General features: G+C 41.2%; 1 protein-coding gene across 1 annotated transcript in view; it reads left to right on the top strand.

The window, feature by feature from the left end:
* Positions 1–3,247: 3,247 nt before the first annotated feature.
* The window catches only part of MCCC2 (methylcrotonyl-CoA carboxylase subunit 2), a 61,465-nt gene continuing 40,122 nt past the window's right edge, over positions 3,248–24,590 (top strand). Inside the window, exons 1-6 of the mRNA XM_060093014.1 lie at positions 3,248–3,507; positions 7,077–7,143; positions 11,044–11,128; positions 13,501–13,602; positions 15,960–16,087; positions 19,019–19,131. Coding sequence (XP_059948997.1) covers positions 3,379–3,507; positions 7,077–7,143; positions 11,044–11,128; positions 13,501–13,602; positions 15,960–16,087; positions 19,019–19,131 — 624 coding nt within the window. The 5' untranslated portion in view covers positions 3,248–3,378. The remainder of the gene's footprint in view (positions 3,508–7,076; positions 7,144–11,043; positions 11,129–13,500; positions 13,603–15,959; positions 16,088–19,018; positions 19,132–24,590) is intronic.

Raw genomic sequence — 24,590 nt, forward strand, 5'->3', positions numbered from 1 at the left:
TTGGGGGGAGGGGGCTCTCTTGATTTGGCCTTCAGACTGTCACTTAATCTCTCTGGTCTCAATTTGGCACTTCACTAGTGCCTAGTGTCCCTAAATTTGGAACATTTCAGATTCAGTTTCTCCAGGGAACATATATCTCCTGGACAGACTGGGGGGTGGAAACCTGGGGTTTTAACTACTTCTGCAAATTTTCAAGTAGTTCCACCATTTCTTGGTCTCTACCACCTTTCTCCACTTCCATGCACATATTTCTCTGTACCTGGTACCACCAATTCTTGGTATCACCAATTCTGAGAGGCAAATTGACTTGTTACTTGTTTGTATTTTCCACTGCAAGCACTTAGATTTCAACTTCCTTAATTTTGCTAAATTTATTATTCCAATTTTTGCCTATTGTCTTCATATATCCCCTAGTTTAATTGAAGGTGGGATATGAATTATTTTTTTGTGTTCCTTTGTTGCTCTGGGATCATTTCTGAGAGAAGGAGGTAAAAAATATCTTTATTTTCGTGATAAAAGTTGAATTATGTATTCCCTTAAAAATGAAAATTAATAAAGAAAAATGTAAAAAGTAAATCTGAATACTATGGACAACTGAACACCAACCAATTGGATTATCTAGATGAAATGGACAAATTCTTAGAAACAAAACCTACCAAGACTACATCACAAAGAAATAGATAACCTGACTAGACCTATAACTAGTAAGAAGACTAAACAGTAATCAAAAAATCTCCCCACAAAGAAAAGCACTGAATATGGTGGCTTCACTGGTGAATTCTACCAAACATTTGAAGAAGAAAAAACACCAATCTTTCTCAAACTTTTCCAAAAACTTGGGGAGGAGGGAACACTCCCTAACTCATTCTATAAGGCCAGCGTTATCCTGACATGAAAGCAGGACAAAGACGCTACAAAAAAAAAAAAAAAAAAAAAAAAAAAACACACTATAGACCAATTCCCTTATGAACACTGATGCAAATATCCTTAATAAAATACTGGCAACTGAATTCAGTGGCATACTAAAAGGATTATACATCATGACCAAGTGAGGTTTATTCCTGAAATGCAAGGATGGTACAACATAGAAAAAATTGATCGATGTAGTTTACAACATTAACAGAATGAAGGAATAAACTTCACATGATCATCTCAATTGATGCAGAAAAAGTAGACGACAAAATTCAACACTTTTTCATGATAAAAATATTCAACAAACTAGGAATAGAAGGAAACCTCCTTAACATCATAAAAGCCACATGTGAGGGACTTCCCTGGTGGCGCAGTGGTTAAGAATCCTCCTGCCAACGCAGGGGACATGGGTTCGAGCCCTGGTCCGGGAAGATCCCACAGGCCGTGGAGCAACTAAGCCTGTATGCCACAACTAGTGAGCCTGTGCTCTAGAGCCTGCAAGCCACAACTACTGAAACCAGCTCTCCACAACTACTGAAGCCTGCGTGTCTAGAGCCCGTGCTCCGCAACAAGAGAAACCACCACAATGAGAAGCCTGTGCACTGCAACGAAGAGTAGCCCCCGCTCACCACAACTAGAGAAAGCCCGCGTGCAGCAATGAAGACCCAGTGCAGCCAAAAAAAAAAAAAAAAAAAAGCCACATGTGAAAAACTCACAGCAAGCATTACACTCAATGGTGAAAGGCTGAAAAGTTTTCCTCTAAGACCAGGAAAAAGGCAAGGATGTTCCCTTTCACCACTTCACTTCAACATAGTACTAGAAGTTTTAGCTGGAGCAATTAGGTAAGAATGAGAAATAAAAGACATTTAAGTTGGAAAGGAAAAAGTAAAATTATCTCTATTCACAGATGACTTATTACAAAGCCCTAAAGATTACACACACACACACACACACAAAACCTGTTAGAATTAATAAATGAATTCAGCGAAGTGGCAGTATACTAACTTAGCACACAAAAATCAGTTGCATTTCTATACACTAATAATGAACAAACTGAAAAGGAAATTAAGAAAACAATTCCTTTTACAATAGCATCCAAAAGAATAAAATAGGAATTAACCAAGGAGGTGAAAGACTTGCACAATGGAAATGAAAAAACACTGCTGAAATTAAAGAAGACATAAATAAATGGAAACATATCCCATGTTCATGGATTGGAAGACTTAATATTGTTAAGATGTCAATGCTACCCAACATCATCAACAGATTCAATGCAGTCCCTATCAAAATCCTGGCATTTTTTGCAGAAATAGAAAAACCTACCCTAAAATTAATATGGACTCTCAAGGGATCCTGGATAGCCAAAAAAATCTTGAAAAAGAACAAAGCTGAAAGACTCACACTTAATGATTTCAAAATTTACTACAAACCTACAGTAATCAAAAAACTGTGTGGTACTGGCATAAAGACAGACATACAGACCAATGGAACAGACCACAGAGTCCAGAAATAAACCATTGTTTATGAAATAATTTTTCACAAGGGTGCCAAGACTATTCATTGGGGAAAGGACAGTCTTTACAACAAATGATATTGGGAAAACTGGCTATCTACATACAAAAGAATGAAGCCACACCCTTACCTAACACCATATACAAAAATTAAATCTAAGACTTAAGTGGACTAAATAAGATTAATTTTTTCTCACTGTCCAGTGGATGAGAAATTGTGAGGAAGCTCAGATTTGTTATAGGCAAAGTTTTAGAAGTACGTTATAATTGTACATCTAAGTTGTAATTTATCACTATTAGAATTTTTATTTTTATTTACTTGTTTATGTTCTCTCCGCTTTATAAAAGAGGACGCTTTGCCTGTTCTCCACTGTATTCCCTGCTCCAGAAGAGCACCTGATAGGGGACATTAAAGACATATTTGATTAATGAATGGTTATCCCCTTAAAGAGTTTCTTCGGACAGCTTAATAAGCCTGTTCAGTTTCCAGCTCTCATATAAGGATAAGCTTTTTCAAGCCCCGGAATACCCTTTCTAGCAACAGGGGAAGAAGAAAACAGCACATAGTAAAAGCACAGAGGCCGACAGCAAGGAAACTCAGCCGCAGCTCCTAAGCTCAGCATCTCGGGAGACTGGCAGGCTGCAGAAGGGTCGCTCCACCCCGGGAACCGCAACGCTCCGGGGCTCGCGATGGGACAGGCCTCGCGGGGTTGCACCTCTGTCCCTTATTCGCTGAATTCGGGGGGCGTGGTGCTCAGCGCTGACCAATCACGGGCGGCGTGCGCCGGCACGTGCCGAGGCTGGCCTCAGAATCGGGGAGGTTGCAGGCGGGTTGGGACTGCAAAGGCCGGCGCTGAGTTATATCCCGAAGCGTGGGAGTTGGAGGGGAAAGCCTCGGCCCCGGACCGGCGCAGGCCGCTCTCTCACGCTCCTTCCTGCCTCTGTGCCTGCTGCCATGTGGGCCGCCCTGAGATTAGCTTTGCGGCCGTGCGCTCGCGCCGCTGCCCCCGCGCCGCGCGCCTATCATGGAGACTCTGTGGCGACACTGGGCACCCAACCGGACTCGAGCTCTGCCATCTACCAGGTAGGGCGGGTGAGCGGCCCGGGCCTGGAATACCCAGCCCGAGTCAGTGATTCCTTTTCACTGACGGCACAAGGCGTTGGCCAGACTGGGAAGCAGGTACAGGGTAGGCGCACTTCAACAGTCGCTGCTCTTTTCTCTGGATCCCCAGTCATGATTCTGGGACGCACCAGGGGGTCGTGAAGTTTGAAAAAGAAAACAATTCCAAATCAGGTACATTTTAGTTCACTTTTAGCACTGACACTGTACTTTGTATCTTTAAAATCAGTGGTTCTCAAAACCAGTGGCTCTCTGGTTTAGCAGTCACCTGGGAGCTTGTTGAATATACGGCTGCCTTAGCCTCACCCTGGACCTTTTCCGTCTCTGGGGTGGGGTCCTGGCGTTTGCATTGTTAATGAAGTTGGTGAGAGGGGAGGGCAGGGCCTTGGTGGCAGCCAGCTTTGGGAACCACTGGCCTAGCACAGCTGACCCTGGGTTGTGCTTACCAGACTTGAAATGGTTGGTTATGTTAATAGAAAATATTTACCTTTAAATGACTTTTCTTGGAATTGGGAGGTATCACAACATTAAAGAAACAACTCCTGGTTTGTGAAATATCAGAGCTGGAAATTTTCAGTCTGTCCCATGGTTTCTAAGCCTGTACAGATAACATTTACATTGTGCAAATAACTTTCAGAGAAGACTTTTTCTGGCCGCGCCGCTGCGGCAGGTGGGATCTTAGTACCCCGACCAGGGATCGAACCCGCACCCCCTGCATTGGAAGCTTAGAGTCTTAACCACTGGACCGCCAGGAAGGTCCCTCAGAGAACACATTTTAAATAATTCCTGCCTTTGGGAAAACAAGGAGGTTGAAAGGAAATCAGCAGGCTGAGGCAGAAACAGTATCCAATGGGAGACTTCCAAAAGTCTTTAGATGTCCTGGGATCAGGAGAGAATGTTTATTTCAGAAACATTAAGTGGTTACAGTGGTCTAGACACTATTTTAGGTATTTGGAGTAGATGTGTAGGAATGGAATCATAATTTTGTGGGGGAGACGACAAGAAAGCAATACATTGTGTTGAGTGATGTCTAAAGCTTAAAACAGGTGGTTGCAGATAGGAGGCAGTGAGTGAGTTGGATCTTGAGTTGGATAAGAACTGGCCAGGTTCAGGACGGAGAATGGGAGGCAAGATTATACAAACTAAAGGAGTTATGAGAACATAGGTACCAAGTTATGCAAGTGGTTAGTGGGAGTGAGAACTTGGAAGTCCTGGCCAGGGTGTGGAATTCATGGAGTAGATGGGATTGCTTATGCAGCCAGGTGGAGGAGGGAAGCCACGTGTAGAAGCCACATTTAGATTTCACTTTGCAGTCTGTCTGCTAAGATATTTAAACAGAGAAGTGGCATGATCCTATGGACATGGTGGAGTAATCAGTGTGGCTGCAGTGTGGAGAATGGGTTTCCCACCTTTTTCAATATGGTTTCTTGGCTGGGTGTTCTCTTGGTTGCTGTAGACCTCTGAGTGTTTTCCAGAGCTCCTGTAAGGTTACTTTAGCCAGTTTTGGGTTGTTTTGTGATGGCTCTGTGGGGGAATAAGGGCCTGGAGCTTCCTGCTCTGCCTTTTTTTTTTTTTTTTTTTTTTTTTTTTGCGGTACATGGGCCTCTCACTGTGTGGCCTCTCCCGTTGCGGAGCACAGGCTCCTGATGCGCAGGCTCAGCAGCCATGGCTCACGGGCCCAGCCGCTCCGCAGCATGGGGGATCTTCCCGGGCTGGAGCACGAACCCGTGTCCCCTGCATCGGCAGGCGGACTCTCAACCATTGCGCCACCAGGGAAGCCCTGCCATCTTTTTGAAGTCAGGTCTCGGCTGATGTATTTGATGGTGGCTGCTAGCTAGGGCTTAGGGAGTGTGAGCCTGAGATTATAACTTCTTTCTCTATGTAAAATGTTTTATGTTCTGGTTCATTCTGTGTGCCAGTAATTAGAATAAGAAAGTAGCTGTGCTATGGTGGAAAAAGCACTGGCTTAGTATTTCATGTATGTTTAAAAGCTAACAGGCAACATATTTCCATAGGGGGAAAAAGACCTGGTGGAAATGTGCTAAAGTGTCAACAGTGGCCCTTTCAGCAGGCGGAAGAGACATTGTAGCATGTTGCTTTAAGAGCGAGTTTCTGGAGTTGGTGAATTTTGGTTTAAATCCTAATTCTACTACTTGTTAGCTGAGTGACCTTGGACTGATTACTATATTAGCCAGATTTTGCTTCAGTAATGCTGAGTAGCAACCAATCCCAAGATCTCAGTGTTCAGAAGAACAAGTATTTATTTTTTGTGCTTGGATCTATGGGTTGGTTGTGGCAGTTCTGCTCTAGGACTGTAGTAGATTCAGGTCTGCTCTGTTTCTTATTCCAGGACCCAGAATGAAGGGGCAGTGGCTGCTGTGGGGTGCTTCTCTCATAATGGAAGGCTGGGGCACAAGAGGAGAGCATGGAAACACTTTGTTCTTCTTAAAGCCTCTTCTTGCAATTGGTACACTGTCACTTTTGCCCACATTCCACTCATCAAAGCAAGTAATACAGACAGATTCAGAGACTGTGGGGTAGGGAAGTATAATCTCACAGTGAACCTTGGCTAGGATGGGAGGGAAGGAAGAATTTAAAATAAGTAGTACAGTTTACCTTATGGTCTAAGATGGCTGCTTAAGCTCCAGCTATTATGTCTGAGTTCCACGTGCAAAGGAGGAGAAAGGGTGAATAGGTAAAAGGACACCCTCACCTTCTTGTCCTTTTTTTTAAGGAGCCTTTTTAGAAGTCATACCTAACAACTTCTGCTTATATCTCATTGGTTAGAGTTTAGTCACATGGCCACACTTGTCTGAAAAAGGAGGCTGGGATTAATTTATTTTTTTATTTTTTGGCCGTGCCGTGTGGCTTATGGGATCCTAGTTCCCCAACCAGGGATTGAACCCATGCCATTGGCAGTGAAAGCCTGGAATCCTAACCACTGGACCACCTGGGAATTCCCCCCTGTTCCTTTTTAAACATAAAGTAGGATCCATTTTCCCCCGGGCTTTGTTTTTAAGTGTAATTTGTCAGTAAGTGTAAAACAAGTATTTCTGCATTGGTTGGAATCTCCTCACGATAGTGGTTGAGGGGACAGAAAAAATAAGATGGCATTCTAACCCTCAAAGGGCTTATATTCATTGACAAAAGAAAACAAATACTAGAGATCAATTAAGTTCTGTAGATGTGTAAGGAAGGAAGTTGTTAAAATGAGTGGGAGTAGCCAGAAATTGTGTTGGAGATGAGATGGAACATCAGTTAGGCTTTAAAAGGGGGGTGAGATTTGGATAGATGGACCAGAGAGGGGGGTGGTAGTGCAGAAGAGCTTGAGCAAAGACAGAGAGGCACGAATTAATCTTTTTTACACGTTGGAGTTGGCCCAGCACGGAGGCCACACGGGTGGCAAAGTGACCCAGTGTGGAGGCCACATGGGGTTGGCATGTAATGCTGTTCTCCTTAACCCTTATTATGGTAAAAAAAAAAACATTGCTTTCCTATAATACTCTCCCTGTTTTTCTTTGCTTCTGTTTTAGGAAAACTACGAGCAGATGAAAGCACTAGTAAATCAACTCCATGAACGAGCACAGAACATCAGACTGGGTAAGCACTCATTTATTCTTCAGTTTATGCTTTTAATTAAGATGTTCCTTATAATTATTCATTTTAGGAAAAACTAGTAGCATCAAGCTTTTGACTCTTCAAGACTGTGCATTTGCTGTTGGTGGGAATGTAAATTGAGGAAGCCACTATGGAACACAGTATGGAGGTCCTTAAAAAACTAAAAAGAGAGCTACCATATGATCCAGCAGTTCCACTCCTAGGCATATATCTGGAAAAGATGAAAACTCTAATTCAAAAAGATACAGTGTACCCCAGTGTTCATAGCAGCACTATTTACAAGAGCCAAGACATGGAAACAACCCAAATGTCCATCAAGAGGCGATTGGTTTAAGATGTGGTATATATATCCACATAAATATATGGGTGTATACTCAGCCATAAAAAAGAATGGAATATTGCCATTTGTAGCAACATGGATGGACCTAGAGAATATCATACTAAGTGAAGTAAGTCAGGAAGAGAAAGACAAATATTATATGATATCACTTATATGTGGAATCTAAAAAATAATGCAAATGAATCTATATACAAAACAGAAACAGACACACATAGGAAACAAACTTGTGGTTACCAAAGGGGAAAGAGAAGGGGGGAGAGATATATTAGGAGTATGGGATTAACAGATACAAATTACTATACATAAAATAAATAAGCAAAAAAGATTTGCTGCATAACACAGGGAACAGTATTCACTATCTTGTGATAACTGATAAAGGAAAATAATCTGAAAAAAAATAAAATGGAATCACTTTGCTGCACACCTGAAACTAACACAATAATGTAAATCAACTATACTTTAATTTAAAAAAAACTGCATTTGTTGGCAGGCAGACATCTTATTTTTTCCTATTACTTGGCCAGTTTTTCTGCTCTTACAGCACTACCATTATTTGGGGGAAAGTAGAAATTCAGGTTCATCAATTTCTTTTTTGGCTGCGCTGTGCAGCTTGTGGGATCTCAGTTCCTCTACCAGGGATTGAACCTGGGCCACGGCAGTAAAAGCACCAAATCCTAACCACTAGACCACCAGAGAACTCCCTCATCAATTTTTTTTTTTTTTTTTTTTTTTTTTGTGGTACGCGGGCCTCTCACTGTTGTGGCCTCTCCCGTTGCGGAGCACAGGCTCCGGACGCGCAGGCTCAGCGGCCATGGCTCACAGGCCCAGCCGCTCCGCGGCATGTGGGATCTTCCCAGACTGGGGCACGAACCCGTGTCCCCTGCATCGGCAGGCGGACTCTCAACCACCGCGCCACCCGGGAAGCCCGCTCATCAATTTTTAAAACTATTTCTTCTTAAGGTTTTTATTTCAGCCACAGCATCACACTGAAATTTTTGTTTCACTTGAAGCAACTAAAACATTTTCTGTTCATTAGTCGTATTCATACTACATACTACATTTTGCGTAATTGTGCATTTTCTGCTGTGTCATGTAATTTGGAAATAATTTCTATATGGGTTTATTGCTAATTAAATAAATGAGATACCCTAAAAACTTTGTAAATTGCATGCAGGTTGTTAAACTGCATGCGGGTAGTTCCAGCAATGCATATAGCACCATTGAAGTGACCACAGTTAGACATTTGAGCTGTGCACCCAGAGGCAGACAGCTATGTCGCGACAGCCCCCTGGTGACAGAGATGAAAAGATGCTATAAACTGTAAAATGCTTCCTGATTTTAGGGGTGTTAAAATGTGAACAAAATGTGTGTTTTAGAATCAGTGCAATATGGTAAATGAGATAGAAGGAAAACATCAGGCTTTTCTGGCTCTGAGTCTGTGGGAGTGGAGATAGTTAATGCAAAATCTTTTAAGAGTAATCCTTGGAAAACTAAGGTGCTGTGACATTCTGTCTTTTTGTGGTGGTCCACATATCCTAGGCCAGTTTAAATGCCAGAGGAGCTGAATTCTGTGACCTGAGAATCTGTATCAAGGATAGCACTCTTTCTGGTTTTTCCTAATAAAAACAGAATTCACTAGGTGCTCGGAATAGCAAAGTGAAGCTCTAGGCAGAATTAAGAATAATTTTGTTCTAAGTACTAAAGAAAACCCCAAAACACAGATATGTTTTCTTATCTCTTTTTCATCCCACCCTCCCCTGCCATGCTTTTTCCTGCTAGCCCCTTAGTGGACGCTTATGTCGTCAAACTCTCCAAAGACCCTCACCCAAGCCTGGTCTTCTTTGCAGTGTCTTAGGTTTATTTTTCTTTAATACTTACTTTTTTTTTTTTTTTTTGCGGTATGCGGGCCTCTCCCTGTTGTGGCCTCTCCCGTTTCGGAGCACAGGCTCCGGACGCGCAGGCCCAGCGGCCATGGCTCACGGGTTAATACTTACTTTTTTTTTTTTTTTTTTTTTTTGCGGTATGTGGGCCTCTCACTGTTGTGGCCTCTTCCGCTGCGGAGCACAGGCTCCGGGCGCGCAGGCTCAGCAGCCATGGCTCACGGGCCCAGCCGCTCCACGGCATGTGGCATCTTCCCGGACTGGGGCACGAACCCGTGTCCCCTGCATCGGCAGGCAGACTCTCAACCACTGCGCCACCAGGGAAGCCCAATACTTACTTTTAAACAGCTTTATTAAGGTATAGTTGATATACAATAAGCCGCATTATTTAAAGCTTACAGTTTGATGAGTTTTGACATATGTATACACCTGTGAAACCGTCACCACAATCAAGACGATGAATGTGTCACTCTCAGAAGTTTCCTGTGCCCTTTGTCACTCTCTCGTCCTCCCTCTCTCCTATAACTATACACACCTCAGTAGGACACTCAGTTCTTGGTGGCTGGGAGAAAAGAGGAAAGCTGTTTGATTTAATTCATACTATCTTGTAAGGCTTTCCCTCCCAGAATTATTTTCATTTTAAAAGATTAGATGTATGTTATGATTTTCTTGGTTACCTTAAGGCAGATTTAGTCTTAAAAATATACCCTCTACCTTTTCAGAAAAAAAAAATCCCCTTAGACATAGGAAAGTCCTGATTTGAAAATAAGGTTGTGCTACTTGGAGGCTTGTTTGAAATCTGTATGAACTTATTTTCTCACCTAAAAAACAAATAGCTTTCTTCAACAGCTGAACATTTCAGCAGACAAGGAGTATATTAAGATGGAATTCTTGGGCAACAGTGAAGGTAAACATATTAAGGTACAATTTGATCATCTGTTCTGATTATTTACCTTGGTTTGCTGAGAGTGGGTTATGGATATTCCCCAGGTACCGAACCCAGCCGTTCTCAGGCTGGGTGAGGTTTGGTGTACCCCTCACCTCAAGCAGCCTCACTGGGTTGGTTACCCCAGCGGACTCTTCAATTGTAATTTCCTTTAGTCTGGAGCAATGTCAGGAAACACCGAAGATCATCTCTGATTCAGGATACTAACAAAAGGGGACTTTTTAATTGCTATATAAGGTGTTCAACTCTCTCCTATTTGGGGGCCTAAAAATAGCACCTTTAGCTAAGTTTTGTTGTGCTTATTATAAACATCATTTCTAAAATAATGCTTTTTACCTGGTACAAATGAAGTTAGGAACTTTTCAAATTTCACATAACATATAGGACAGTGCTAGTATTTATAGTAGGTGTAATAAGTGTGGTGGAGATGAGACAGTTTTTGCGATGTATGAGATGCAGAGAAAAGTACTGTGTTATTTCCTTAAGTAATTACTACTGAATTTAGAAAATGTATAATATACTGTGGGCTCAGGGATAGATTGATTTTAAAAAATGCCAGTTTGAATGATCTGAAAAATCAGCTGTTTTTCACAGGATATGTTAAATTTTTTTTAAAGTACCATATTTTGGATTAAGTGTTATATGTTTTTCTGGTATTAAGTTAAATGGAGACCTTATAATGAATTCATCTCATCTAATCATATTTTTTATCACAGGAGGTGGTGAGAAAGCCCGAGCACGTCACATATCAAGAGGAAAACTGTTACCAAGAGAAAGAGTTGACAATCTTATAGACCCAGGGTTGGTACATACCCAAGTGCTTGCTCAGGGTGTTCTCTATTCCATGGTGCTGTCTTAGATAGTTTTTTTTGTTTTTGTTTTGTTTTGTTTTGTTTTTTTGGCCATGCCACGTGGCTCATAGGATCTTAGTTCCCTGACCAGGGATTAAACCCAGGCCCTCGGCAGTTACAGTGCAGAGTCCTAACCACTGGACCGCCAGGGAATTCCCATCTTAGATAGTTTTATAAATAAATGATTTTAAATTCTGGTTCTTATCGTAAGATTCAACAACAGATGTTTATTGTGAGGCTACTATGTGTCAGGTGCTGTTCTAGGTGCTAGTGATACATCACTGAACAAAATAGACAAAGTTCCTTGCCCTACTGGAATTTACTTTGTAGCAGGAGGAGATAGAAAATAAACGATAAGTCATAAATTATATAGTGTTAGAAGGGATAAATGTCATGGGAAAAAGAAAAAGGTAGACCAGAGTACGGGAGAGAAAGATGAAGGTCAAGTTGTAGTTTCAAATGAGGTGGTTCGAATAGGCCTCATTGAGGTGGTGACATTTGAGCAAAGATTGGAAGGAGTGAAGAGAGATGGGCTCTAAATATCTGGGGAGAGAGCGTTGCAGGCGGAGGGCATTGGCCAGTGCGAAGGTTCTGCGGTGGGGGCAGGTCACAGATGCTGATATGGAAGGGACTGGAAGGTGGTGGGGTGACGGGAGTGAACGGGGGAGTAGCAGGAGACGGGTGATTTCGGTAAGAGGTTTGTAGGCCAGTGTAAGAGTTTGGGCTTTTACTCTGACAAAAATGGGGAGATTTTGTAGGACTTATCTGACTTAGGTTTTAAAAAGTTATTCTGGCTGTTGTCTTGTGTGTAGACTGTGGGCCTTGAGGGTGGAAGCACCAAGACCAGTTAGAGAGAGGGACTTCCCTGGTGGTGCAGTGGCTAAGACTGCGCTGTCAATGCAGGGGCCCGGTCAGGGAACTTAGATCCCACATGCCGCAACTAAGACCCAGCGTAGCCAAACAAACAAACAAACAAACAAACAAATAAATAAATCATAAAAAAAAAAAGACCAGTTAGAGGGCTTCCCTCGTGGTGCAGTGGTTGAGAGTCTGCCTGCCGATGCAGGGGACATGGGTTCGTGCCCCGGTCCGGGAAGATCCCATATGCCGCGGAGCGGCTGGGCCCGTGAGCCATGGCCGCTGAGCCTGCGCGTCCGGAGCCTGTGCTCCGCAATGGGAGAGGCCACAGCAGTGAGAGGCCCGCGTACCGCAAAAAAAAAAAAGACCAGTTAGAGAAATGAAGGCTCAAAAGTATTGTTTCAGGGGCCATGCACACAGACGCCCAACCTGGAGACAAACACCGCTAACACCTAGTGTGTTTCCTTCTACACTTTTTATGCAAATGTGAATCACTTTTTTTTTTTTTAAAGAAAAATGGAATCATAATAAATGTGGTGTTTTATAACTCCCCGCCCGCCCCTGTCCCCCGTCACCCCAGTGTATCCTGAACATTTAAGTGAGAGAATAATACAGTGGTTAAGAGCCTGGTCCCTTATTACGGAGCTTATTAAAACCCAGCTCTGCCACTTACTAGTAGTTGTGTGACCTTAGACAACTGACCTAATCTCTGTGTTTCAGTTTCCTCATCAGTCTGTGGGGATCATAATAGGATCCATATCAGGAGGTAGTTCTGAGGAATGACTGAGTTAGTGTTTCTGAAGCTCCTAGGAGAGAGGCTGGCATGTGGTAGGTGCTATGTAAGTGTTAGGTGCTATTCTCGTTCTATGTTAATAAACACATCTGTACAACATCTTTAAAAATAAGAACCTAGTGTTCCTTTGTATGGCTATACTGTATAAATCCCCAGGGTGGTCACACTAGATTTTTTTTTCTTTTAAATTTATTTTATTTCTTTATTTTTGGCTGCATTGGGTCTTCATTGCTGCACCTGGGCTTTCTCTGATTGCGGCGCACAGGCTTCTCATTGCATTGGCTTCTCTTCTTGCGGAGCACGGGCTCTAGGCACGTGGGCTTCAGTAGTTGTGGCGCACCGGCTTCAGTAGTTGTGGCTTGTGGGCTCTAGAGCGCAGGCTTAGTAGTTGTGGCACACAGGCTTAGTGGCTCCACGGCATGTGGGATCATCCTGGACCAGGGCTCGAACCCATGTCCTCTGCATTGGCAGGCGGATTCTTAGCCACTGCGCCACCAGGGAAGTCCCCTAGATTTTTTTTTGACATTGTTTTTGTAGATTTTATGTCCAACACGCATATTTGAAACATTGCCCCATTAAAGAAAAAAATTTCCTTTTCCACGTGTTAACTGTTTAAATATGATTTTTTGAAAAACTACATTAATTCAAGCAACATCTTTTCTTCCGTTCAGGTCTCCATTCCTGGAATTATCCCAGTTTGCCGGTTACCAGTTGTATGGTGAGGAGGAGGTCCCTGCCGGTGGCATTATTACAGGCATTGGGAGAGTGTCAGGGTGAGTATTCTGCCCACACTCAGCCATGTGGTTCAGGAAGCAGGCCGGAGAGGCAGGGTGTCCAGCACTCACTGCTCTGCATATGAGCATGTGAGTTTTATGCTCGTGATGTTATTTAGGACTGAGGCTTCCTACCCAGACGTGTTAGATTCATCTGTGGAGTGTGTGCATTTTAGCTCTTGAGATTCCATGGAGGCAAGGGCCAGGGCAAGTCTGATTTTATCTTTTCACTAGAGCTGCTCTAGTGTTGGATAGTATGACTGAAAAAGAATTCACTCGTTTAAAAGGTCTAAAGTAGTACTTCATAGTAATTGAAATTGACCTTTCTTACATAATCATATGGTTGAATATGGTCAGCACTCTTTCTCTGGCAGATGATAGATGTGCAAACTAGTTAAAACCAAAAAAGAATTTATTGTCTCTCTTAACTGATAAGTCTGGGCCTAGCTGGGTCGAGGAGCACAAACGGTGTTACCAGGTCACAGGCTGGGTTTTGGTTTTGTTCCTAGGCAGGCCGAGCTGGCCACAGGCATCCCCGGCTTCTGCGCTCTAAGCTTAGCAGCTGCAGTGGGCTGAGAGCTCCTGAGGGTGAAGGCATGGGACCAGAGCCCATTGTTGAGCCCACAGCATGGACGCTGAGTAGAAAGGCGTGGTCCTTGTGCTCACCTCTGAAGATGGGCTTTGGGGTCAGTCCCACTAGAACCTCAGGGATCAAAAATAGAGAAAGGGCAGTTTCTGAAAGAAAGTTTAGTTTTGTTGCCAAAATAATAGATGCTGGGTAGGCAAAACCAATAGATGTCTAATACAGTATTTTTGTGGACTAATTTTATTTCTCATTCTGTAACATGTCTGTGACCTTTTAATAAGACAAGTAAAAGTGGTTATGTCTCTTGTCCAAGGTCTTATATATACCAAGTGGCAGAGTCAGAATTTCAGCCTAGCTTTGTCTGACTTCATAGCCTGGGCTATTTCCTGTACCAGAGCTTCTTAAGCTTTTCTAGTGCAGCACCCCCAGGACGGAGGAGTGACCATACCCTGGAGGTGTGGGGTAATGGCCCAGCACCCGCCAAAGCCTAAATTCCTTTTGAAGTCTAGTTTGTTCAATGTTAAAGTCATTAAAAATGTACATCCCACTCTATAAAATGTTAAATATAAAGGCTTTATATATAACCTAGTGAATAAAATTGATGCTCAAAGGAGAGGAGCCACATACCCTAATAAAAGACGTACAACACTACCTGAGGCTGTGTGCTCAGTTGCTGTTCTCTACTTCATTTTCAGCAAGGATTCAATAAGTTTCTTTTTAGAATTCTAGCGAATATAAAGTGAGGTAACAAAAACATCATAAATATAAAGATTAAATTTTGTGAAGACCACACTGTTGTTCTCTCCAGTTTCAAGTGAGCCTCTGATCTTCGGGTTTCCTGGCAATACTAAGCAGGCTCCCTTACTGGCCCTCTTCATTCACTTCCCTGCTTCTTGTGTGTTACTTGTGGGCCATGGTACCTGACAGGCTGGTTTTGGTGAGAAAAGGCACCACTAATGACTCATTATAGTATATGCTTTCAGACTACTATTTTAAAGTTTGTACCTATTGTTACTTTAAGCAAGATAAGTGTTGTACTTTAAACTTCTTTTAGTTTTATAGAAAAGCATATGGCAGTGACATGAAAAATAAATACTTTTGATGGATCAGTTTTCCTTTTTGAAAATTACCTTCCTAAAGGGAAATTTTGAAGGTTTATCATGAGGGATTTTTTCACCCCGAGACTTGGATTCCTTGTTGTTGTAGTTGTATTATCTTTTTTTTTTTTTTTTTTTGCGGTACGCGGGCCTCTTACTGCTGTGGCCTCTCCCGTTGCGGAGCACAGGCTCCGGACGCGCAGGCTCAGCGGCCATGGCTCACGGGCCCAGCTGCTCCATGGCATGTGGGATCCTCCCGGACCAGGGCTCGAACCCTTGTCCCCTGCATTGGCAGGCGGACTCCCAACCACTGCGCCACCAGGGAAGCCCTGTTGTATTATCTTGCATTATCTTGTTAGGACCCCTTCCTTCAAAGAACCATTACAAAATGTGGCTTAGGTTGTTAGTTTTTCTCTACTAATATGGGGTGATGATTCTTTAAAAATCAAGTTAGAGTTTGTAAACTTATTAAAAGTGATTCATTTTATATAAATAAATATGTGAACAGTGATTAAAACTTTTATATCATAAGATTGTCTACTAATGGCTGTCACTGGGGATACGTACTAGAAATTGCCAGGCTGTATTGGGAGTGTCTTGTAATGAGATGCAATTGGTCTTTACTTTGAAGAACTCTCTCATGTTCTCTTTCCAATGAAATTTCTGCCTTTCAGAGTAGAATGCATTATTGTTGCCAATGATGCCACTGTCAAAGGAGGTACCTACTACCCGGTGACTGTGAAGAAACACTTACGGGCACAAGAAATTGCGATGCAAAACAGGCTCCCCTGCATTTACTTGGGCAAGTAAAATAAACTTATTAGCTAGAAAAATACAAGATTGTTTAGAAGGCTATATATGTATGACATTATCAATGGATATTTAAAAAAAACTGTTGGCTTCTCTTATAATTACAAAAGAGATGCATATTCTTTGCTAAAAACTCTGGGAGAAAAAGTAAACAAGCACTACCCATAATAACATCACTGAGGAAGAATCGCTGACAGTATTTTGGTGTTTGCCATTTTTTTCTCTACATGAGTGGTGTTTTTTTCTTCTGTATATTGGGTGGGCCAAAAAGTTCCTTTGGTTTTTGAGTAAAAATAAAAGACATTTTTCATTTTCACCAAGAATTTTGTTGAACAATGTATTCACCGTTTTGTTCCACTACCTTCTGCCATTTTTCAGGCAACTTCATAATTCTGTCTTCCCAAAACTTTTTATTTTTTTGAGCAAAAAACTGTTCCAGGTGCTTTTTACAGTCTTCCAGGGAATTGAAATTTTTTCCATTAAGAGAATTTTATAAAAACCTAAATAAATGGAAATCCAAAGGTGCAGTGTCTGGTGAGTATGGTGGATGAATCAGAACTTCCCAGCCAAGCTGTAACAGTTTTTGCCTGGTCAACAAAGAAGCATGGGGTCCTTCATTATCCGGATGGAAGGTTATACCTTTTCTGTTAACTAATTCGGGATGCTTTTCCTAGAGTGCTGCTTTCAGTTGGTCTAATTGGGAGCAGTACTTGTTGGAATTAATCGTTTGGTTTTCCAGAAGGAGCTCATAATAGAGGACTCCCTTCCAATCCCACCATGTACACAAAATCACCTTCTTTGGATGAAGACCAGCCTTTGGTGTGGTTGGTGGTGGTTCATTTCCCTTGCCCCACGATCTCTTCCATTCCACATTATTGTACGGTATCCACTTTTCATCACCCATCACAATTTGTTTTAAAAATCGCATGTTTTCTTTACGTTTACCTAGAGAATCGCATGTAGAAATACAGTCAAGAAGGTTTTTTTCACTTAACTTATGTGGAACCCAAACGTCAAAGTGATTCACATAACCAAGCTGGTGCAAATGATTTTCAACACTTGATTTGGATATTTTGAGTATGTCAGCTACCTCCCGTGTGGTATAACACTGATTGTTCTCAATTAATGTCTCGATGTGATTGCTATCAACTTCAACTGGTCTACCTGACCATGGACCATTGTCCAGCAAGAAATCTCCAGCATGAAACTTCGCAAACCACTTTTGACACATTTGATCTGTTGCAGTGCCCTCTCCATACACTGCACAAATCTTTTTTTGCATTTCAGTTGTGTTTTTACCTTTCTTGAAATAATAAAGCATAATATGCCGAAAATGTTGCCTTTTTTCTTCCATCTTCAGTATTAAAATGGCTACACAAAAATTCACCAATTTTGATAAGTTTTTTTTTAAATGCACTGCTGATATGACAGCTGTCACCATACAATCTAACAAAATTGTTTCGAATGAAGTTAAAGTCAACTAAGCACTAGTTAGAACCATGTTGTGGAAAAAAACGAATGAACTTTTTGACCAGCCCAGTATTTTGTTTTTCTGTTCACCATAATGGGTTCAAACCATGAAAAAATAATAGCTAATATATATGGGTCTCTTGAGTGCCAGGTACTAGGTTAAATGCTTGATTATGTACGTAGTTTGAGCAGACGTAATTTAAAGAAATTTAATATTCAGTGAAAGTAAATTTATATTTGGAATGAAAGTACAATTAAATCTAAGGATATTTTTAAAAGAACATAAAAGCAAGGCAGTTTAAAATTGGTACTTCCTGGATATTGGCTTAGTTTGTAAAAACACCAGTATATACTGTTCATTTTTATGGATATTTGAACAGGTACTGATGAGATTTTTTTCTCCTATGAAAGTGAATTTACCTCATTGACTCAGAGTGTGAACTGCATTGCACGTATAGAAAACAGCAAATGAGGCCCCATTGCTTGCAGGTGCTGTGCCCAACACTGTAGGGATGCAGTGAAGAGTATTGTGTTGTCCCTGTCTTTAATGTATTAAATATCAATAGAAGACTTAGTGGTTGCAGGCAAGAGTGATAGGTATAAGACTAGCTAACTTTTTGTAACGTTCACTCTGTGCACTCACAGTATGTGCTGAGCTAAGTGCTTCACATACACTATTTCATGTCATCCCAATAACAACCCTACGGGATAGCCACTGTTACCTTCGTTTCACTGGTGAGGAGACCCAGGCAGTAGACTGGTTCGGAAACACACCTGTGATCACACAGCTGTGAAGTAATGAAGCTCTGTTTTGAACTCAGCTGACATTCTTATCCACCACTGTAATCTGCAGTAAAAAGAGTACCAGAGGCAATGTGCAATAAACTTATCACATGAATTCTGTAGATGATTTTCAGATTGTTTTAAAAGAGAGAAAGATCCAATTTTAGCTGAACTGGTTAAGGACTTTTGGTGTTTCTGGGGCTAATCCTCAAGGGAGAGAATGGCCTAAACATTTCAAGTGGAATTCTGCACAGGAGTAGGAGAGCCTAACGTATTTGAAGAAAACAGTATATTTTTGGGGGCTGTGTTGAAGGATTGGAGAAAGAGGCTGTAGAAGAGTTTAGAAAGATAGGGCAAGTTTTTTGCGAATGTAATTAAGAACTGATGTTTGGGCTTCCCTGGTGGCGCAGTGGTTGAGAGTCCACCTGCCGATGCAGGGGACGCGGGTTTGTGCCCTGGTCCGGGAAGATCCCACATGCCACGGAGCGGCTGGGCCCGTGAGCCATGGCCGCTGGGCCTGCACGTCCGGAGCCTGTGCTCCGCAACGGGAGAGGCCACAACAGTGAGAGGCCCGCGTACCGCAAAAAAAAAAGAACTGATGTTATCATTGAGATAAGTCTTCCTGTGTGTAGCATGTTTTGTTCATTGAGATGTACTTATTTCTCTTCAGTTGATTCGGGAGGAGCAAACTTACCTCGACAAGCAGAGGTATTTCCAGATCGAGATCACTTTGGCCGCATATTCTATAATCAGGCAGTTATGTCTTCTGAAAGTATTATACAGGTAATTTCTCATTAATGAGACGTATTGCTTTTTGTGTCAAATGTCTTTGCTAACCAGGTATTCTGAGATGACTTAAAACAGAATTTGTTTGTTTTTTTTTTTTTTTGGCTGTGCCGTGCAGCTTGCAGGATCTTAGTTCCCTGACCAGGGATTGAACCCAGGGCCTTGGCAGTGAAAACATGGAGTCCAAACCACTGGACCGCCAGGGAATTTCCTGAACAGAATTTAATACAGAATTTAGTCTTTTTCCACAGAAAACATCATAAAGATATCTCCAGTCAGATTCATCTGCTAAATATGGGAATACTGTCATGCTATAATAAAGGTTATTTACCAAAGGAAAAGAGTTTTTAAAAAGAAAGAATGCTGAGTAAAATTGCTTTTTTACGACTATACTCTGGAGGAATTCTAGGATATGTATGAGGAGACATGTACAAGAAAGTTCCTTGTAACATTGTTTGTTATAGCAAAAGTTAAAGAACAAAGTAAATGCCCATTCATAGGAGAGTTATAATAGTTAGCTGTTAAAATGAATGAACTAGAATTGTGTGCATCAACAGAAATAAGCCTCAAAAAATATGTTGGGTAAAAAAAAAGTGTAGAATAAATGTATAGCAAATTGCTATGTATGCAAGTGTTAAATATATCAAATAATCTATTATGTATAAACAGGTACTTGGGAATGATAGACTCAACTTTAGAACAGTGGTTACCTTTGAGGTGGGAGGGAGGAGGAGAAATAAAGGCCAAGTAGGAGGTCTACAGAGGCTTCAACTGTATCTGAAATATTTTATTCCTTTAAAAAAATTCAGAAGTAAGTTTAACCAAACGTTAAGATTTATTAAGACTGGGTACTAGGTAAAGAGTATTTATTTTATTATTCTAATCTTTTTTGTATGTTTGAAATACTTCATAATACTGCTGCAACTCCTTTGTTTTTGTTTTGTTATTAAATTTCTTAAGTTTGTAGTATTTTTATTAGTATTCTAATTAATTAGGCATCACTTGCAATTATTATCTCTCTTCTTTATAATCTACCAATACAATGTGTTGTTATTATTTATTATATATTTTACTGATATGTGGCGACCTTGCGTATATCTCTGGTTTGTTTATCTAAATAGAAACTTCAGCTTTGCTCACTTTTGTACAGATGGCCCTTGCATCCTTGCATCTGTTATGAAATTCTTATTGTGATCTTTTGTCTTATGGGGAAATTAGCCCATTTAACCTGGTATTATAGTTTATATAGCTATATGAAACTTGTATTCGTTTCCTAGGGCTGCCGTAACCAATTACCACAAACAGGGTGGCTTAAAATCACAGAAATTTATTCTCTCACGTTTCTGGAGGCTAGACGTCTGAAATCAAGGTGGCGGCAGGGCCGTGCTCCCTCAGAAGGCTCTAAGGAAGATTCCGTTCCTTGCCTCTTTGAGCTTCTGATGGCTCCAGGCGTTCCCTTGGCTTGTGGCTATGTGACTCCAATCTCTGCCTTGGTCTTCCCATGGTCTTCTCCTCTGTGCCCTTTCTCCCTTACAAGGATACTTGTCACTCGATTTAGGGTGCCCCTGGGTAATCTAGAGTGATCTTATCTGAAGATCCTTAACTTAATTACATCTGCAAAGACCTGTTTTTTTTCGAATAAGGTCACATTCACAGGTTCTGGAGATTTGGGTGTGGACAAATTTGGGGCGTGGAGGGGCACCATTCAACTCACTGTAGACCTCTGCCACCTTGCATGCTTATTCTATGCTCTGTCTTTCTCTTCGTGTAGCTTTTGTGGGACTATATAAATCGTCAGACAACATCTAACCGATATTTATGGAGAAGCTACTCTAAGCCAGGCCCTGTACTAGATGAACAAAACCAGGTAGGGTCTCTGCTCCTGTGGAACCTGAAGCTTGAAGTGCTTTAAGAACTAGGTCTTTTTAAAATTAAAAGTGTCCTTATAATTTTGAATAAGCAATATCTGCTTATGATAAAAAAATCTAAAATATCTAAGGGGCATTTGACTGAATGCCTTCAGTTTGCCTATTTAATTTTTGTTTCCTAAAAATTTTAACATCAGTATTTCTTTAACTGAGCCACTTCTCTGCATTTATTTTTTCTATTTCACCCCAATAGGAAATTTGTGGTTGAGGTTTGCCTTCTTATATTCTCATGAACCTCGTGGAATTAAAAAAAAAATTCTAATTGTTATTGTATCCTAGTGTCCATGGTGCCTCTTCTCATCTTTTCCCCAATATATGAACTATAAACCTGATATCGCCACTGAAGCTATTGCTTCGTACTTTACTGAGAAAGTCATGTGTGAGCACTGTTCTATTAAAAACAATACTGCTTACTCTGTCTTTTTTTTTAATCCCAGGAAGAATTGTCTCTCTTCTCCAAGACTAGACTTGTCATTTATAATCTTAATACTGATGCCTCATTTGTGCTTCATCATCAATCCTCTTTCTCTCTTTTGCTTTAATATTTCACATCCACTTAATTTTTTTTCTCACAGCCAATAATCATGTTGACTTCCTTTTTTTTTTTTTTAAAGGAAAAAGTAGCAAAAAATGATGCACAAAGAAAAGGACCTTTTCTAGCTTCTGCTGTTTTTGAAGCTTCTCTCCCTCCCTGGATTACCAGACTTCTTAAGGATTGGCCCAGCATCTTCGTTCCTGACCACTCACTTTCCTAAAAACCTTGCTGCCCTCGGAGGGTCCCACTAACCTTAACCTCCTAGAGATTCTCATGCTGTACAACCTGTTGGTTTTGTTATTGTTCCTTTTCTTGAAATTCTCCTTAGGCTTCGTGCCACTGGTTTCCTTCTTCTCCCACTCTCTTCATTTAATCCTCCCAACCCCATTCAAGAACCTGTCCTTAGTAGTTTAATAAAATCTAATGACATACCTGTCATTTCCATGATCATTCTCTGGTCCTGGCCTCCCTCCACCTCCACCTACCCTTGGGGTTCTGTTGTTTGGTTAGATTTCCTGCTGGTACCAGAGGCTCAGAGTAGACATTCTATATTTAGCTGCCCCTGCTGATTTGTTCCTTCACCCATGTTTCTGTGTGCTGTTGCTGGTACTTACTTCTTGCTCTTTTCTCTAGGATTGAAACTTTGATGTCATCATTGATTCTCTTCTGATTTTTCCCCTACTTAATCCTTTTAGGTCAGAAATATATATCTTCCTTATTTTTGTACCCCTAGAAGCTCCTTTGATGCTGGGCAGATAATCAATACATAGTAATCCTTTGATGAATAAAGTCATGTTGGTTTTTACCTTTGGATTGGTCCTCTCCACTCCATTCCTACTGCCATCACCATAGTTAGTTCAGGCATTTTCTGTCTATTGTACACATTACTATAAGGTTATTCTTTATCTAGTTCCCTTGTTCCAGACCAAACTTCACAGCCTGATACTTAAGACCTTGTGTGATCTCGTTCCAACCTAACTTTCTTTTTTAATTAATTAATTTATTTATGGCTGCGTTGGGTCTTCGTTGCTGTGCGTGGGTTCTCATTGCGGTGGCTTCTGTTGTTGCGGAGCACGGGCTCTAGGCGCACGGGCTTCAGTAGCTGTGGTTCGAAGGCTCTAGGGCACAGGCTCAGTAGTTGTGGCACACGGGCTTAGTTGCTCCACAGCATGTGGGATCTTTCCGCACCAGGGATCGAACCCGTGTCTCCTGCATTGGCCAACGGATTCTTAAACCACTGCGCCACCAGGGAAGCCCCAATCTAACTTTCTAGCCTTACTGATCATGCATTGTAAACTGCTGTCAGTCTGAAGCACTTGCTATTTTTCATGTGCATTGTGACCTTCATGAGTTTCTGCTCAGGTCCATGCCGGACTCTCTTTCCCCCAGTCCTTCCATATGGGTTGATCTGAGTCTCCAACCCATTTTCCAAGGTGCATCTCAGATGCCACCTTTTCCAGGGAAGCGTCCCAGAATCCCTTACCGGAAGTGATCTTCCCCCCCACCTCCCATAATTCTTGAGCTATACCTTACTAATGGCATAAAGTCCCTTTTATCTAGACATATCCTGACTAATTTCCTTTACTAGACTCTATGCCACTTGAGATTAGAGACAATATTGGATTGTTTATATCCCAACGCATTTACTTACCTACTTAATAATTTATTATTTAAGTGAAACTCCTTAATAACCATTAAAGTGATACCTAACATATTGAGTAGTTCTATTTCCTATATTTTAATGTATGTTTATTAGTACCATCATCATCATTATTTTTGGCTGCGCCGCATGGCTTGCAGGATCTTAGTTCCCTGAGCAGAGATTCAACCCAGGCCACAGCAGTAAAAGTGCCGAGTCCTAACCACTGGACGGCCAGGGAATTTCCAATATATTTTATTATTTATTTAAGACTTTGGTTTAGGTGGTTTAAACTTTGGTTTAACAATTTTTTGTATTTTGTACATAAAGCAATAACTGTTGTAACTGCAGTTATGTTATGTGTGCATTTTGATAGTGAGCACTAGCTTCCCTTACTTGTTCAATTACTGTTCCTCCCCAAGATTGGTTTTTATTTAATGTTATTAACCTTGCTCTTTGTAAGTCCATTTATCCACTGATTTCTAAGAAGTATGTCTCTTGACAACCATATCTCTGTTTTTTCCTATATTTTTGCAGCTGTAAAGATGTGGCCAGATTCCTACAGACCTCCCAGGTTCAACAATTTTATTTTTGCACTTGAGAAAACACAGTTAACTAGGTAGTTAGTTACCTTTGTATTCTCTTCTGTTTCATTTTTCCTTACTTTCTGGTAGGTTTTAGGACCCTGGTTTGTTTTGAAGTTTAAAGACTTGGCGTATTGGTGTCCAGTGGTCTTTCTCTGAGCCTCATGTCCCGAGGATACCTTCTCTGGTCCTTCTCCAAATCCATGCCTGATGCCGTGATGATCCTGGGGCTGTGCTGCTTTTATTTTCCTGATGTGGTTCCCATGTGGCTTTTTAAATGTGAGACTTATAGTTCTCTACAGAAGTGGTATCTTGGTATTTGTTCTCTTCGAGGCTTACATTACCATTAATTTTTATAGTCTAGTGTGAGTCTAGTTTAGACTGGTTTTGCTCTGATGCATTAATTCTCTTCCTCATTTTACTGTGATCCTTACCACACCAGCAGCAAATGTTTCTGTTTTTTATTCACGGTTTATTTCTTCTGAAATAGTGTTATTCACCTAGCTGTGCTTAGTTGCAGCTCCTTAGGCCTTTCCCCCTTTTTTCTTCTTTGCACTTCTGCCTGTTTGTTCTTCTTTTTGGAGATGTGCCTAAAATTATTCTCAAGTGTCCCTCTCTTCCTCTTTTCTTAACTTTTCCCTCTTCCCTCCGTGGCTTAGCTCATTATTTTTGAAATTTATTCTCTTTGCTTCAGACCTTGGTAATTGTTTTGAGGGTCCTAGTTAGGATAAACACTGTATATTATTATTTTTAAAATGCATTTCATGAAG

Source organism: Mesoplodon densirostris, chromosome 3 (genome assembly GCF_025265405.1).
Source record: "Mesoplodon densirostris isolate mMesDen1 chromosome 3, mMesDen1 primary haplotype, whole genome shotgun sequence".
Classification (NCBI taxonomy): domain Eukaryota; kingdom Metazoa; phylum Chordata; class Mammalia; order Artiodactyla; family Ziphiidae; genus Mesoplodon; species Mesoplodon densirostris.